Genomic DNA, 17,136 nt, shown 5'->3' with positions numbered 1-17,136 from the left:
CAGTCGAGTCTTAATAGCTTACTTACAGCTGGGCTGTAACACTCTGCCTGTTGCCTTCATATTAAATCATTTTTTGAACAATAATTAAAAAATATTCCTTCACGTCATTACGAGCCGTGAGATTGAGCCTCGCGTGTTTGGGTTTCCACCGGCGTGAAGAAATAGAGAGGGGACAGCCTAACGTATGAAACAGGAAAAGACGCCGAGTAATCCCTTTATTTCAACAAAGTAACTGTATTGTGAATACAGCCTTTTAAAACGGTAACTGTAACAGAATACAGTTACTCGTGTTTTGTATTTTGAATAACGCTGGTACATGTACTCCATTACTCCCCAACGCTGCTTATTGTTGGTTACATTTGCTGATTTCTGTTTTTGCATGTTTGCTGTTTTTAGATCACAAAATCATTTTTATTATTAGACAAAGAGAAGTGAAGCAAATACAAAATGCAGTTTTTAAATGTTGACTTCATCTGTTATCAAGGGAAAGCTGCCAATTGTTATATTTTTAATTAACTGGTTGCTATTAGAGATGGACCGATCCGATATTACGTATCGGTATCGGTCCCATACTGACCTAAATTACTGGATCGGATATCGGAGAAAAATAAAAAATGTAATCCGATCCATTAAATATCACGAAAGCACCTCACAAAACTTGCAACACGCCGTAACTCGCCTCAGAACGTTAGCACGTCGGAGCAGTGTGCATCACGTGATAGAGCGGCTGTGGCATGCGGGACCTGTCGGTGGTCTGGATAGCATGTGGAGCTTCGCTAGCAACCCGGCATTTCATCTCCGACAAAGTTATCCCCGAGAGAAGTACAGCAAGTGTGTAAGTCCATCTCTGAATGTTTGTAAAGCATTCCTGCGTTAAGCTTAACAAGCGATATATGGAGCGACTGCCTCTTCTTGCTGCTACTTCAATCATGAAACTGCTTAATGATCAGCTGATCGGCTTTTCTGTCGCGAGTCCGTGTCTCTAGTTTGCTTTTGGCCCACTTTGCACCAGAAAGAGGAAACCAGCGGCTGAACAACAGCAGCACGTTTAAGCTTGATCAGCTGTTGTTAGAATGTATTTAATATTACTTTCTACTCGAGGATCTTTTTCTACGTAGCTGACGCTGGTAACTGTGCAGGGGCGGATCTAGCAAAGTTTAGCCAGGGGGGCCGATAGGGCATGAACAGGGAAAAGGGGGCACAAAGACATACTTTTCTTTCTTATTCTCATTTAAAATGTCGAGCTTTTAATAAATAATTATCTTACACCCAAAGTTTTAATTTGATGTAAAATGAATAGAAGTCAATTACTGTATATAGTAACTATTAAGTCTAATATATATACCCTTGTAAGCTATAGTACTTTTTCCTTTGGGAAGGTACCATCTGTGCAGTCTGCAATTTTGTTGAAGAAAGATGTTGAATCTATTTAATATTTCTTGAAAAATAATTGATTTCTGTGCCTTTTTTTTCACACTGCATCAAATTAAGGTTGATTACGTCGATTAAGCATCATGAGGTGGAGCGTGAGGGGTGGTTCCCTATTTTTTATTTATTTATTTTTGTTGTTGCTGGGAGTTGGAACCCTATTAGTTAGGTTGCTTAATATTTACGCTAAGTACTCTTTAAAATACCAGAATAGGGAGGATGGTGTAGGTTTAAGTTTATTAGATTGATCAGTATTGCTGAACTATGAAATATTTTTTTTTGCATACAGGTATAACAGAATAGCTTTAGTGTAGTTGTTGTTTTAAACTTGAGTATGAACTTATACAAAATGCAGCAAGATATTTAAAAAACAGTTTTGTTGATTAAAAAACACTATATCGGATTCATATCGGTATCGGCAGATATCCAAATTTATGATATCGGTATCGGACATAAAAAAGTGGTATCGTGCCATCTCTAGTTGCTATAAGTCCTGTTGTCACCTTAATAGAACCTCTGGAAAATCTTCCAGCCTAAAAAGCAACAATCTAAAGAAACTGATGAGAAACAAGGTCACTGACACCTTTCATTGGATGACAAAGTAAGTTGTAAGGCTTTGGGACTCCAGTGACAGTAATTATCCACAAATGGGAAAACTTGGAACAGCGGTGAACCTTCCAGGATCAGCCAGGCTGAGACTCATCCAGGAGGTCACCAACACACCAGAACAACAAAGAACTGCAGTTCAGAGTTCACGATTCAACAATGAGGAAGAGATTGAGGAAAAATGGCATCTGTGTTTAAAGAAATCCCTTCTGGCATTTTAGTTTTTAATGAGATGACGCAAACCAAAGAGCACAAAGGCTCGTCTCACATTTAGCCAAAAACATACTGATGATGGCTTCTGGGAAAATGGACTGACGAGACAAAAGTTGAACTTTCTGGAAGGTTTGTATGGGCTCAAAATGTGGTCATAAATATTTTGTACTTGTAAAAAAGATTTGTGTGTGGACTTAGCCCAAAAAACCCTGCAAGTTACAAGTACGAATTTTGACCCTATTTTTCTTCCTTTAAGCTGATTGGTCAATGTCATGTCAATCACAAATTAAACAATCCAATCAGAGAACAGATGGGTTTGGCTGTCGGAGGGGCGCTTTTTTTGAACTGCAGGTCCTTGAAGGGTAATCTCTATATAAATATCCGATAGCAGCTAGGTCCCCTAACTTTCAGCAGCTGTTGAAAGGATAAAGTTGTGCTATATCAGTGGTTAGAAATAACATTATTACTTTAGGATTAGTCTAACACAAAGTCAGGGCTGACCCGGGACCATTGCTGTGAGTCACAGTGCGCAGCATAAAAGTCCTTTCACATCGGACGCAGGATGTGCTGCTAATGCTAACTGCTAACTAAAAGCAAAGGATCCAGAATTTGTTGCTGGCTGCTGGGCTCTGTGGGTTTTTGCAGCAGCTCTACCTGTACTAGATGCACCTGCTCCTTGTCGTTTTCATCTCTGACTTTATGTGAACTACAAGAGTTTGTGGGGTTTTTTTGCTGGTTCTTCAAATGTTCAATAAAAACATGTATGCTAATTCATAACGAAGAAAGCTTTGTGATGAAGACTGTCATTTCCAAAACACTGCCCGCCCCTGCATCCGCAGCGCTGTTGAAAAGGCTGTGGAAGTCCCTGTATTAAACACGTAGACCTGTGACACAAAAATCACCAAACTCGGACGACCACAGACTGTTTTCCTTCGTGGTGATGAAGGAAAACGCTGGGTTGGCATGTAAAAGGCCATTTATTCCCTTCAAAGACCTGCAGTTCAAAAAAAGCGCCCCTCCAACAGCCAAACCCATCTGCTCTCTGATTGGATTGTTACATTTGTGATTGACATGACATTGACCAATCAGCTTAAAGGAAGAAAAATAGGGTCAAAATTCGTACTTGTAACTTGCAGGGTTTTTTTGGCTAAGTCCACACACAAATCTTTTTTGCAAGTACAAAATATTTGTGACCACATTTTGAGCCCATAGGTTTGGGTTGCGTTACATGTGGTGTATAACAGACACAGCATTTTCTAATAAAGAACATGACAGCAACAGTCAGACAGGGTGGTGGGAGTGTGATGGGCAGGGGCTGCTTTTCAAAAACAATAAGAAAGGTATGAAAACAATCCCTTTATGCTAAAACACTCATTGTCCTCACTTCTACTCACTTCAAATCATATTTACTGTCTTTTTTTATACTATTTATTAATTTTTCTGAAACTGTAGGTGTCTGCAGTGGCACAAATCACATTTTATCTGTTGCTGTTTAGTTATTTGTTACCACAACCAAGAAAAAGAAAGAAAGGATGTCTTCAGAGGGAAGGACTTCCCCGTGTTGTTAAAGTGGCATTAACTAGTAATGTTCTTATAACGGTACAATAACTGTAGCTGAACTATTTCAGCTAACTCTGTTGGGAGATAGATGATAAAATTGGGTAAAACCTGAGAAATGGGGATAGGCCGGCTCTGACTTCTATCCTCAGGCTTTGTGGTCTCAGCTGAAAAGCGAGCCCTCCCCTCTTCAGAGGGATGTCGATGTTCATTCACAGCCTTTGCGATCTCTTTGTCTGAATCGGAGGATAAGGCACCGTATTGATGTTGGGATTTACAGAATTAACAGCGTATGATCTGGTGACGGTCTGCTATGCTTTCTCCACTCTCAGGCGTGGGAGAATCACCTGCGTAGGAACCGCTCCATCGTGGTCGACCTGTTCCACGGACAGCTCAAGTCTCAGGTGAAGTGTAAGACCTGCGGCCACATCAGCGCTCGCTTTGATCCCTTCAACTTCCTGTCTCTGCCTCTGCCCATGGACAGCTCCATGCATCTGGAGATCACCGGTGAGCAGGCCGATGAACAGAAATCAACTGTGCTTAGAGTTAATGCTGCAGAACTGATCAGTGTTAGTGGTTAAAGCTGGAGGCAGACAGGCTAGCACTGGGCTGGACTCCCTTTTTGCTTCAGAATAAAATTCTTAGCGTCTCAGATTTTGGTCCTTGTTGACATGATGGAATAACACCGTTGCTGCAGATTTGTTCTCCCACCACATCCACAAAGCTGCTCCACGAAACTGACATTAGGTCGTTCTGTAGGTCATTTTAGTGCATTGAACTCAATGACAGGTTTGAGAAACCAGTTTGCGATGATTTAAGCTTGTATCCTGCTGGAAATGGCTAGTTCGTCTCGTAATCGGAAGGTTGCCAGTTCGAGCCCCGGCTCCGACAGTCTCGGTCGTTGTGTCCTTGGGCAAGACACTTCACCCGTTGCCTACTGGTGGTGGTCAGAGGGCCCGGTGGCGCCAGTGTCCGGCAGCCTTGCCGGAAGTGTGACTGTACACAAATGTTTCCAGCCTGGACGTAAGACCTGACCATGTTTCCCTCGTTCTGTCAGCAGCCTGTTTGAAGCCCTGCAGCAGTAATGTGTCCTTCTTATAGGAGGTCCACCTTTCGCTGTTTCATTCTCTCACACTCTGCTGGATTTGTATTTTTTTTTTTAAGTGAATCTATAAAAATGTGCTGTGTGGTCATTAAAACCTATTTCTTTGTTAAAGAACAAATTCTGAACGGTGCTATGCTGCGATGTGTCTGTAGTTATCAAGCTGGACGGCTCCACGCCCGTGCGCTACGGCCTGAGGTTGAATATGGACGAGAAGTACACCGGGCTGAAGAAACAGCTGAGTGAACTGTGCAGCCTGAAGCCCGAGCAGATCCTCCTGGCTGAGGTCCATTCTTCTAATATCAAGGTATTCGCACCACGCTGATGCTCTCATCTGTGCGCCATGCAGCAGAAGACGGCATTAAAATGAAGGATTCGTTGAATCGTTTTGTCTCGAACCTTTGCAGTCACTGCTTGTTTGTCTTCGCTCATCTAGGTTACGATTTATACTTAAAAACTACAAATGTGTGTGAGTGATGCTCGTATCTCGTAACACTGCTGGCCTCATCCTCTCCTCAGTGAGACATGATCACGTTATGTTAATGTTCCTCACAGTTTGGTTCAGACGTGCTGACAGCAGCGATCAGGAAAGCCACGGTACGTGCATAATCGAAGCGTGTGGGTCGGAGCCACATTTTGGCCGCGTTGTCTCATTGGTGTGTGGAAATGTTGCTGTGGTGGTGGAGGTGGTGGTCGCTCTCCTGGACGACATAAAGGGCCCGTCTGTGGCAGGCGGTGTGGTTGGTTCTTGGTGGGGGCGTAATGCTGTGTTCAATCCATGACCGTACACACTCACACTTAGACCCTGGTGAAAGTCATACGTTACTAACTCTAACCTTGTAGTGTTTTTAACACGAGACTCTTTGTGTTAAAAACACTCATTTGTCTGTCAGTCCACATGGTTACGTTTCCTCTGTGAGGTGTATTTTGTGTCCATAATAAGAATCTTGATATTTTAGGCGATCGTATGCGGCGCAGTGAGAGCGCTCCAGAATTAACGGCTGAAACGTCGAACACGATCAAAGATAAAAAGTGCCAGAGGATGTGAGTGCTGCTGCAGCACGTCTTCCAGTTGTTATACGGCTGCATGGAAACACGCAGCTGCTGCTGCAGATAGTGGTGCCACGGATCACGGTTGATCCGAAATCCGAACCGATCCCACTCCACGGTTCGGTACGCACGTGATCCGAAGACTCGGGGGGGAAAAAAAAGTATGTGTATGGTGCGCGTGGTCAGTCTGTCAAGCGATAGTTATGGTCAGCGCCAGCGGTCCAAGTAGCGGAGCAGAGGAGTTTGCAGCATTTAAGCAGCCCTTTGCTGCCCAGAGTGGTAGATACAAAGCCCTGCACTGCCCTATGGATTACATTAGATTAGATGAAACCTTATTTATCCCTCGGGTGGGTTCCTCCGGGACATTCAGTTTCCAGTAGCACAGCACCCACAGAAGTTGCAGAATGTGAGCAGAAATATACCAAATATACACATTTATAAATGCAGAGAATACAAAAGGGATAAATAGAATAAATAGGAATAAGAATACAAGGGAACGGCACATTTTAAGTATTGTGAGTCTGTTACACCGTTGGATATTAACAACAACTATTGCACAGTGAAAAGGCACTACAGCTACTTGTTCCCTCCTCCTCTGTCCCCGTTTCCCCTCCAGCGAGGAGTTAAACAGTTTGTTGGCATGTGGGACTTTTTAAGTCTGCTGGTCCTTGACGTTGGGAGAAGCAACCTGTCACTGAACAGACTCCTCTGGTTGTTTATGGCCGTGTGCAGAGGCTGCCCAGCATGGTCCATAATGTCCATATTGCACCTTAATTTGTTTTTATATAAGTGCCTGGAATGAGTCTTCAGTTGAATGATTTTTAATAGGCAAAAAATACTTGAATAAGTAAACGGCGAGTCGAATTTTTGTCTTTTTTTTCTATTTTTGCTGATCCGAAAATTGATCCGATCCGTGACTTTAAAACCGTGAGAGTTTTGATCCGTTGCACCACTAGCTGCAGACGCCATTTAGCACCATCTACGTGAACGAGAGTTAAAGTCCTACCAAGGTTTTAGATGTGTGGCACAAACCGGCGTGTAATGAACTCGTAGTTCTGCTGAAATGTTTGCATGTAGGCGTCTTTATTGCTGCAGTCTTATGTGCTGACCTTTGGTTTTCAGAACTTCCCTCAGGATAACCAGAAGGTCCGTCTGTCTGTCAACGGCTTCTTGTGTGCGTTCGAGGTCCCGGTGCCGGGTTCACCAACATCACTGAGCTCGCCCACGCTGACAGGTGTGTCATCTTACACATGTCTGCGCACTCACCAGAGAGCTACCTGCGAGTTTCTCATTTTCTCCCCTCCTCCATCAGATATCACACCTATAGCCAACAATACAGCTGCCAATGGGCACGTGGGCAGTAAGCTAGACCTCATCCCTAACGGTGGGCCCTGCAGCCCTGAGACGCCTCTGACCAACGGGGTCGCCAATGGACACATCACACCGGTGCACGAGAGCCCCTTCATTGGATACATCATCGCTATGCACAGGAAGATGGTGAGAACTCGTAGAAAAAACTAATGCAGTGTCATTTTTATGGTTGTTGTAGACGTAACACGTAAATGTTTGTGCCCCCCGCTTTAGATGCGCACAGAGTTGTACTTCCTGTCGTCTCAGAAGAACCGACCCAGTCTGTTCGGCATGCCGCTCATTGTTCCCTGCACTGTGCACACCAGTAAGAAGGACCTGTACGACGCAGTCTGGATCCAGGTGTCCAGACTGGCCAGTCCCCTGCCCCCACAGGAGGCCAGCAACCATGCCCAGGACTGGTAATTTCCTCCTACGAATCTCTTTATTAGAGAAACACTCGTGTGATTCTGTTGAGTAATATTCATCTGAAGAAGCATTTACCCTCTCGAGTGTGAACCTGAGCGAACTTCCAGACTCTCCTCTGTTAAACTGAGGCAGCAGGTCTGTCCGGACGAAGTCTCTTACACAATCAGGATCAGGTCGGATCAGCATCAGCTGTCTAAAGCTTGATCCGTGCCACTTCCCTTGTTTAGTGTAATTTAATTTTGGAAGGAAAAAATAACTTTGCTGACAAGTTTGTTGACATTTTTGTCTTCCTTTAACTTGCAGTGATGACAGCATGGGCTATCAGTACCCCTTTACTCTGAGGGTCGTGGGCAAGGATGGAAACTCGTGTGCCTGGTGTCCGTGGTACAGGTAAGAGCGTTTCGGATACAGACACTCGCGACTAAAGCCGTTTTCACACACGCTCTGCAGCTCTGAGGTGCACGCAAAAGCTCAGCTGTGTGACGCAGCCGAACTCTCTAATCCTCCAGCCCCCAGCGTGCAAATGCTGCAGCTAATATCTACGATAGACGCCATGCACGCCGTCTCCTGCTGAATTAGAATACTGGAAATACAGAGTTTTGTTGTTTTTGTGTGCTTAAAGTGAGAGTGCAGCTGTGGCAAAATAAACCGAACCTCATTGTCCTGAAGTTCTGTGAAATTCAGGCTTACATACAGCTTAAAGTGGGAGTAGCACATTTTGATGCAAGATTATGACATTTGATTTGTTGTAACCGTGTTCTGTAAGCAAAACTCACACATCTGTACTGCACATCTGTGTGTTTGCAGGTTCTGCAGAGGCTGTACGATAGAGTGCACAGAAGACCGAGCTTCTGTAGGAAATGCTTACATAGCTGTAGACTGGGATCCAACTGCCCTGCACCTCCGCTACCAGACCTCCCAGGAGAGGGTAAAGGATACATGCACGCACGCACGCACACGCACGCACGCACACGCACACGCACACACACACACACACACACACACAGCACCAATTCAGGCAGAGAAAAAGTCACTTCGAGTTAGAGCAGTAATGGAATTTCTGTGAAAATGGTGCTCGCTGTCATCAACGTCATCATTTGTAAACACCAGCTTTCCTCGGGGCAGGAGGAGTGATGAGCAGCAACACTGCTTTCATATTTCACACCGTCATATTAGCAATTCTACATCAGGGTCCAGTTGTCCTCATGTAATGATCGCTGTGCAAACCAGAATATGGTGTGATTCAAAGTATGGCCACACGGAGGCGTCAGTGAGTCAGTAAATGTCAGATTAAAGTGTCCAGACTCCTTCGAGGTGTGTTGGTAAGTGCTGTGGTTTATGTGAATTCTAGGAAAAATGAGTTTCTGAGCAGTAAAACTTGTTAGATGCATTAAAGTTGCACTTTGCTTGGCTCTAAAACGACACCTGGTAGCTGTTTCCCCGAGTGTCTGCTCTCGTGGTCCATTATCCTCCGTCATGCATCGCGCTCCTCTCCCTGCAGATTGTGGAGGAGCACTGCAGTGTGGAGCAGTCTCGGCGAGCTCAGGCTGAGCCCATCAGCTTGGACAGCTGTCTGAAGGCTTTCACCAGCGAGGAGGAGCTGGGAGAGGACGAACTCTACTACTGCTCCAAGTGCAAGACCCACCGACTGGCCACCAAGAAGCTGGACCTCTGGAGGCTGCCACCCATACTGGTCAGGAGCAGACTCGTGCATCTGAGTGTTTTATGTGAAACGATGCGTGGGTGTTGGTAGCATTTAACGTTCTCACGTGAAATAAATTTAGAGACGGCGTCTGACACGTGTTCACTTGTGTAGATTGTCCACTTGAAGCGCTTCCAGTTCGTGAATGGTCGCTGGATCAAGTCCCAAAAGATCGTCAAGTTTCCACGGGAGAATTTTGACCCCAGCGCCTTCCTGGCTCCCAGGGACCTCGAGCATCGCTGCCTCCACTCCCGCAGTGAGAGCGAGGATCTGCTGAGGGTCGGAGAAGACAATCTGTCCTCCATCTCTGCACCCGCTGGCTTTGGCAACCTCCCCAAAGGTACGGCATGTCCAGTAAAGACTTTCATCACTGTTTGTGTTTTTTAAAGAATGTGAAAATTGAAGTGCTAATGCTTTAACACTGCTGCTTCCCCAACAGCTTCCCCAGCTTCAAGCAGGAAGTCTGCTCCCTCTCTCAGCCGGAACAGTAGCCCGTCTGGCAGCCCGAAGGCCGGGAGCGGAGGCCGCAGACCAGGTCGGTTGCGCCTTCCCCAGTTGGGCAGCAGACATCGCCTCTCCAACAGCAAGGAGAACCTGGACGGAGCAGCTAATTCTGAGGCTGAATTGAGAGACGATGCACCGCAGGCGGACCCAGAGGGTTCAGCAGCAGGAGGAGCGTCAGGGCTTCAGGGGTCAGGAGAGGGCGTTGCATCAGAATCGTCCTCCGGTAGTGAAGCATCCAGCAGCCACTGTGACGTGGTCCTTGTGAACGGAGACAGCAACGGGCTGTGCTCCGACTGCAGCACAGAGAGCAGCACGGAGCCGGACGGCTCTCTGCTGCAGCACAGAGACAACATGTGTCTGGATGCCATATACAACCTCTATGCAATATCAGTAAGTCAGGCGCTTTGTGCACGCTGGCATACGGGCGGGGAGAACAGTCAGACAAGTCCTGAATGTTGTTCTGCTTCATCTCTCCAGTGCCATTCAGGAATATTGGGAGGAGGCCACTATGTGACATATGCCAAAAACCCCAATGGGAAATGGTACTGTTACAATGACAGCAGCTGCAAGGTAAGGCACCAGCACACCTCCACTACTGTCTGCAGGTACTAGGTAACTAGTTACAGCCTCCTACACATCCAGTACGACCTCCACAGACTCAGCTTAGAGGAGCACTGTGCAGGGAAACAGATGGTCCTCTTAAAGCTGTGCTGGTTTATGTGGGTTGTTTTTATTGGTTAAAGTGTCTCTCACACACACACACACACACACACACACACCTTTATCATGACTTTAACACATGCTGCTCTGCACACGCTGGGCACTCTTGTGTGATGTAAGGAAAAGTTTGGCTCTGTCGACACCCCAAATGCGACCACGCTGTAACAACACTCCGCTTTATTTGTTTTTTCATTTACAGGAAGTGCACTCTGAGGAGATCGACACCGACTCGGCCTACATTCTCTTCTACGAGCAGCAGGGAGTCAACTACTCCCAGTTCCTGCCAAAGATCGATGGCAAGAAGATGGCCGACACCAGTAGCATGGACGAAGACTTTGAGTCAGACTACAAGAAATACTGCGTCCTCCAGTGACCACAGCTCGTCTTCCATCAGCCAGCACTACGCCCGCTCGCCTCTTTCAGCCTGCTGCTCTGAACAGGAAGCGCCAGAAGATCTCACGAACGGCTGACAGTTGAACCGCGCGCGGTCTTTATGGCTGCTTCGCAGCACTTTCTAAACTCGACTGCAAACACGGATCGGTGAAAAGGTTTGCTAAGACAACAGCGAAGCCCCTCCCTGTGAAAGCACCCGACCGGTGCACTTTGCTGAGCCCGACGAACTCCCATCAGCTCCCACCCCGTGATCCTCGCCATGACATAGATGTAAAATATACTTGCACACTAACGCATCTCTGAATGTATGGCAGTACGGCCGAGTCATGCAGCGATGTTGCTTTCTTATCGTGCACTTATCACTTGTGATGTCAGGATTCAAAACAAAAGACGGCTTTTTCTACCCAGAGTCACGATTTGACCTGAGCAGGGAAAAACCGATGTGCTCCAGGCGTGAGTCCCTGCAGGCCTACGGATGCCAACTGTACACGGGGCCCAGCGTTCACTGTGTGCTGGAGTCACGTTTGGTGCCACGGGAGACGACGGATGCCCGGGCAAGCTTTCAAACCAATGGTTCTGCTGAGGTTTTATTAGCGATAGTGTGAGCAGGAAAACACGCGTCATACGCTACCTCATCGCTTCCTGCATTCTTTCAGCCAACTGGACCCCAAAAGTCTGTGACAGTATTAATATCATGAAATGCTTCCTTTTAGTGTAGGAGACTCGGTACATGCATTCAGGAACACCCCCACAAAGACCCCCCTCCCCTCCCAGGACACTCGGGTCCTGATGTTCACATCAAATTCGGCACGTTTGCCAAAAGCTGTGTTTGGTCCTGCAGCTGCCAAATATCCACGGTGATTTGTGCAATGTTGACCAGTATGTAGCCACGACGACTGAGAACCTGGGTTTGTTGGGGACAGGTGCCATGATTTAAAAAGTTGTACGGTATATGTTTAAACGCTTTTTTTTGATTGTGTAAATGTGTCATTTTAGAGGATCTGCTTTATTTTTTTAGTTTTTCTTAGAGTTGCTTCAGGCTACCTAAAGGCCCCACCTGTAGACACCAGGCACATCTCCACGGGGCTGATGCAAACCTCTGCAGTTCTCTGCTGTCCACCCAAACCTGGACTTCCTGCGTCCATCACAGCCAATTATTTTACTGTTTGTTATTTTAAAAGTGTCAAAACGGAAGAAGCAGAGATTTTTTTATTTGCTCAAAGCCTGTAAACCACATTACCCATAATGCTATTCAGAATCCAACTTTAGCCTTTATTACTGTGTCTCATGTGGCTTCTGTGCTTACACTTCACTTTGCTCACATTCGAACGAGTCCCACAGATCGCTGTGAGTGTTTCTCACCTTGGCTACTTCGCACAGAGGCAGGGAAGCCTTTGTTAACCATGAGTGTTTCATGTGTTGCACTGTTGGGTTTTTTGTTTTTCACGCAACTAGAGCAGCTTTGCATGATTCACAGTTCAGGTACTTTTGGTTGCACCGTGCAAACGTGGAGTTGGAAAAGCACCTGGGTTCTAACTTCTGTCCCTGAAGCGATCATAGTTCATATATCTACTCTCAGTGAATTCATACAGACCTGATAAACCTTCCTGGACTGTGAGGTCAGAAGTCATGCTGTTTAATATGAGCAGTGACTTTTGCACCAGTGTGTGCACGATAGGAAATAAGGAAGAGCTCCTTCAGTGTCGAGTGCGGACGTGCACTCATAGATCGGACGGATATCTAACAAATATCTCCGATAAATTCCCACTCGTGTGATTTCTCTCCCCTGTCAGAGTTCACACACTGTGTCAGACAGTTTGTAGTGTACTGACACGAGTATTTCATTTGAGTGAGAGGCGAATGCAATGACCAATGGAGCGGCTGCAGAGGGTTGGTCAGTCGCTTCTCTCCGACTCCACATCATTACATTTTTAAAGCTTCCATCTTGTATTTTTGAGTTGTTTTAATGTGTAATAGGAACAGCAGGCTCAGCCTCGGGTTCAATGCCGCTTAGCACACCTAAAACCTGAAGCATGAGTGTATAAAGATGCAGTGGTCCCACCTCCTGCTGCTTAGGGGATCATAGATGCTCCTGGAACACTTTTTAGTTTTAGGGGGAAAAAATGAATCTATGGATAACCACTTGTTGGCTAGCTCACTGGCTACAGCCTCCATAGGCTGGTATATTAGTCACTTGTGCACTTGGCCACATCTGCCCTGCCGTGTATGAGCAGCCTGCTTGTGAATGACACCACCAATGCAAGCATTCACCTTTCTGAGCTTTGTGGGTATCGAGCCCGGAGAGCCGTGTGAGGTGCCCCGTCCTGTGCAGTCTGATCGCTGCAGCAGGGGTGCTGAAACCACATATTTGTGAATGGGTACCATCAAAGCACAACACAAACTGTAAGGTCTTACTCCAGCTTCTGTATTTCTAGCAGATCTTAATGCCCAGTCTCAATAGACGGACTTTCACAATCTCATTTTAATAGCTTAGTGTTTCATATCTTAAACCAGTTTCCCCCTTTTCCTCAGCTGAGCCATCCAGTGGGCCAGCCACACCCTGATGGGTGTCCAACAAAAGCGAGTGACAGGTCAGTGTAGACGGAGCAGTGTCCATTTTTAATGATTTCATTTCTTAGCTGCTGGCATAACGTTTGATGACTGGGATGATGGTTTCTGGTGGAAATGAATAAATATTTAAACTTTTTCAGGAAGTTCTATGAAAGTTTTAAGAAAAATCAAATAAGTGTCTTAGAACGTTTTCACCTTTTGCCGGGATGTTTTCAGGGAAATGATTTGGAAACAACCATCCCCCCGTAGACAGATGTGCTCACGTGTGGAAAGTAACCAAAGTCTGTTTGTGTGAGGAGCGTAAATGCATCGCTACACGACTGGAGCCAACGTTCGAGCAAATGATTTGTTTCTGTGGGTCAGAGTGCTGCCGTTCCTCCTTTCCTCTGAAGGTTTGGCTGCTTCGACGTGGCTGCTGAGGTCTCTTTGAGATGGACGAGCCCATGTTTTCACCGCGTGGTTCCAGCTGCAGAGTTCTGTGTGTCTGCTTTGTAGCAGCAATGGCGGAGCTCCTGTCACGTCAGGGGGCTCCGTCTAATCACTGTGAACAGACGGCAGACTGTCGATGGCGCCCGGCTTCGTCTTCTGGAGCGCAGAGCCTCGTCTCTGCGTTCGTCCCCTTTTTTAGCTGCTGTATTTGTGATGAGACGACTTTGTTATGGATGTACTTGGAGATAAATCTGTCACTGAATGAAACTTTATTTCCTTCTGCAAAGATCACATTTGTTGAACAAATGGAAATGTACATAAGAGTGTTATTTATGTTTGCTTGGCCAGCTCTTTTTCTTTCCCCCTCCACCCTCCTGCCGTCGCACTGAGCTGTAGACAGTGTCCAGTTTGTGTCTGTGGTTGAAGGTTATCACAGGACTCGAAGGAAAAATTGTCCCTTGAGAGCTCAGTTTGCAATGTTTGCTCTACTTAAAGGTGCAATAGATGTCAACTTCTTTCTTTTTCTCTTTGTTTCTTGGGCTGTGAATGTGCCCTCAAACGGCCGGTAGCGTAATCTCTTAGCAGAAATGTTTCATGTCGGGGTTACTTTCAGCACAATTTTTCTAATCCAGGAACGAGGATTTGACGCCCAGGGAAACTGGACTAGCACGGATTCTGTAGAACATCGGGCTAGCATCTGAAGCCCCGCCCCCCAGGAAGATTAGTTCACGGTGTCAGGCAGTGCGATCGACTACTGAGCTGTCTTTCAGTGTGTGTAGCTTCTTTTTTTATTTAAGTTCATATCTGTCTGATGTGAACCAGATGTGTTAATTTAATAAACTTTTTTGTAAGGTGTTCGTTGGAAGAAAGTCGCATTGCACTGACATGAAAACGTGTACATAAACAAAACGTGTTTTGTAAATAAGCCAATGAAAACTATGTATTTGAATATGAACTGTACAAAATACTGTACCTGTAGTTGTGTATATGGAGTGATCCTGTTGATCTGTAACGAAATACCCAAGCAACAAATTAAATTCAGCAAAGGAAATGACATCAGAGTCGTTTTGTTGTGGTCACAACCCTGATCTGACACTTCAGGCAATTTGCGTAGACTTGTGAAGTAGAACAGCCTCGTTGATCATCTCAATTTAATGCCACAAGCAGGAGCAAAGCATCACACAGACAGAAACGATCCAACTCGATGGTGTCTCATTATGTTTGGCCATAAGTTGACTGAACTCCAACATATTTTTAAGCTCCTTTGTGTCAGGCTGTGTGCGGCAGGCAGGAATGGACCCGAAGCGCCGACTGCAGGAGGTCAAACTTAGAAACTTAGATTTATTAGAAAAACAGGAAACTAACTTAACCTCCTAAGACCCGAACTCTTTCACAGCATGCATTTTTAATTTCTCTTTCCTATTTAGGCTGACTGGGATCTGATGAATGTAAAAACTAAGAATTACCAGGTTTTTGTTTGTTTTTGTTTTTTACCTGATGTTTGTTGCTGAGAAAAATGAGATCCACACATGAGGACATTCGTTTTAAATTTCGATAGAACAGTGGCAGGATAACGTCCTCATAAGTGGATATCAGGCCCTTGTAGAGCAAAACTTAGTATTTTGGTCTAAACAACCCAAAATGTGACGTCCACGTGTGGATGCCAGGTCCTCGGAGGTTCAACTGGAAAAATGAACAAGGATTAAACGGGTAGAACACACAGCATGAGAGGCATCGTGAAACAGACCAAGGAAAACACAGGGCTTAAATACAGAGAAGGATGACGAGGGAATGAGACACAGGATGAGAGCACAGCTGGAAACATTAACAGACGCAGACTGTCAGTAAAACAGGAAACAACACAGCAGTGTGAACCTGACATGAAAAGGCATATAAACAAAACCTAAGACTGGAAATCAGGAGATACTAACTAAAAAAGAGAAACACTAAGTCACAGAATATAGACAAACAAAATCAAAACCACTGACCACCAGACCCAGGTACCCCAACACTTTCAGCTATTCCTTGATCCCCAATTGATTAAAGCAGCCAACGGCCTAAAAGTTCCACATTTACCTCACAAGTTTCGAGTTAACATAATCAGACTGTAGTAATAAACTAACTTGGCTCCTTCATATTGCCTTCCCAACCCAGCAGAGTGACTTTTGTCAAGGTTGAGCTACTTTATTTTATCCATATTTGGAATAGAGATGGCACGATACCACTTTTTTATGTCCGATACCGATATCATAAATTTGGATATCTGCCGATACCGATATGAATCCGATATAGTGTTTTTTAATCAACAAAACTGTTTTTTAAATATCTTGCTGCATTTTGTATAAGTTCATACTCAAGTTTAAAACAACAACTACACTAAAGCTATTCTGTTATACCTGTATGCAAAAAAAAATATTTCATAGTTCAGCAATACTGATCAATCTAATAAACTTAGACCTACACCATCCTCCCTATTCTGGTATTTTAAAGAGTACTTAGCATAAATATTAAGCAACCTAACTAATAGGGTTCCAAATCCCAGCAACAACAAAAATAAATAAATAAAAAATAGGGAACCACCCCTCACGCTCCACCTCATGATGCTTAATCGACGTAATCAACCTTAATTTGATGCAGTGTGAAAAAAATGCACAGAAATCAATTATTTTTCAAGAAATATTAAATAGATTCAACATCTTTCTTCAACAAAATTGCAGACTGCACAGATAGTACCTTCCCAAAGGAAAAGGTACTATAGCTTACTAGGGTATATATATTAGACTTAATAGTTACTATATACAGTAATTGACTTCTATTCATTTTACATCAAATTAAAACTTTGGGTGTCAGATAATTATTTATTAAAAGCTCGACATTTTAAATGAGAATAAGAAAGAAAAGTATGTCTTTGTGCCCCCTTTTCCCTGTTCATGCCCTATCGGCCCCCCTGGCTAAACTTTGCTAGATCCGCCCCTGCACAGTTACCAGCCGTCAGCTACGTAGAAAAAGATCCTCGAGTAGAAAGTAATATTAAATACATTCTAACAACAGCTGATCAAGCTTAAACGTGCTGCTGTTGTTCAGC

General features: G+C 44.9%; 1 protein-coding gene across 7 annotated transcripts in view; it reads left to right on the top strand.

Annotated features, from left to right (window-relative positions):
• Positions 1-15,107, top strand: part of usp32 (ubiquitin specific peptidase 32) — a 67,430-nt gene extending 52,323 nt beyond the window's left edge. For 4 of the 7 annotated variants that reach the window (XM_086260583.1, XM_086260582.1, XM_086260585.1 and 1 more), the window contains exons 23-34: positions 4,137-4,311; positions 5,062-5,213; positions 7,079-7,190; positions 7,269-7,453; positions 7,541-7,725; positions 8,036-8,122; positions 8,540-8,660; positions 9,234-9,425; positions 9,549-9,774; positions 9,874-10,328; positions 10,416-10,508; positions 10,858-15,107. In XM_086260583.1, the coding sequence (XP_086116709.1) occupies positions 4,137-4,311; positions 5,062-5,213; positions 7,079-7,190; positions 7,269-7,453; positions 7,541-7,725; positions 8,036-8,122; positions 8,540-8,660; positions 9,234-9,425; positions 9,549-9,774; positions 9,874-10,328; positions 10,416-10,508; positions 10,858-11,031 (2,157 nt within the window). In that variant the 3' untranslated portion in view covers positions 11,032-15,107. Of the gene's footprint in view, positions 1-4,136; positions 4,312-5,061; positions 5,214-5,461; positions 5,504-7,078; positions 7,191-7,268; positions 7,454-7,540; positions 7,726-8,035; positions 8,123-8,539; positions 8,661-9,233; positions 9,426-9,548; positions 9,775-9,873; positions 10,329-10,415; positions 10,509-10,857 lie in introns of all 7 variants that reach the window. The other 3 variants (XM_086260580.1, XM_086260581.1, XM_086260584.1) reach the window with 1 other exon arrangement.
• The last annotated feature ends 2,029 nt before the right edge of the window (positions 15,108-17,136 follow it).

The sequence above is a fragment of the Aulonocara sp. 'chitande type north' Nkhata Bay genome, linkage group LG14, assembly GCF_057382095.1.
Source record: "Aulonocara sp. 'chitande type north' Nkhata Bay isolate Kocher_YH1m ecotype deep benthic linkage group LG14, A_spYH_male_GT1.1, whole genome shotgun sequence".
Lineage (NCBI taxonomy): Eukaryota > Metazoa > Chordata > Actinopteri > Cichliformes > Cichlidae > Aulonocara > Aulonocara sp. 'chitande type north' Nkhata Bay.
This window is presented reverse-complemented; position numbering and strand designations above follow the sequence as displayed.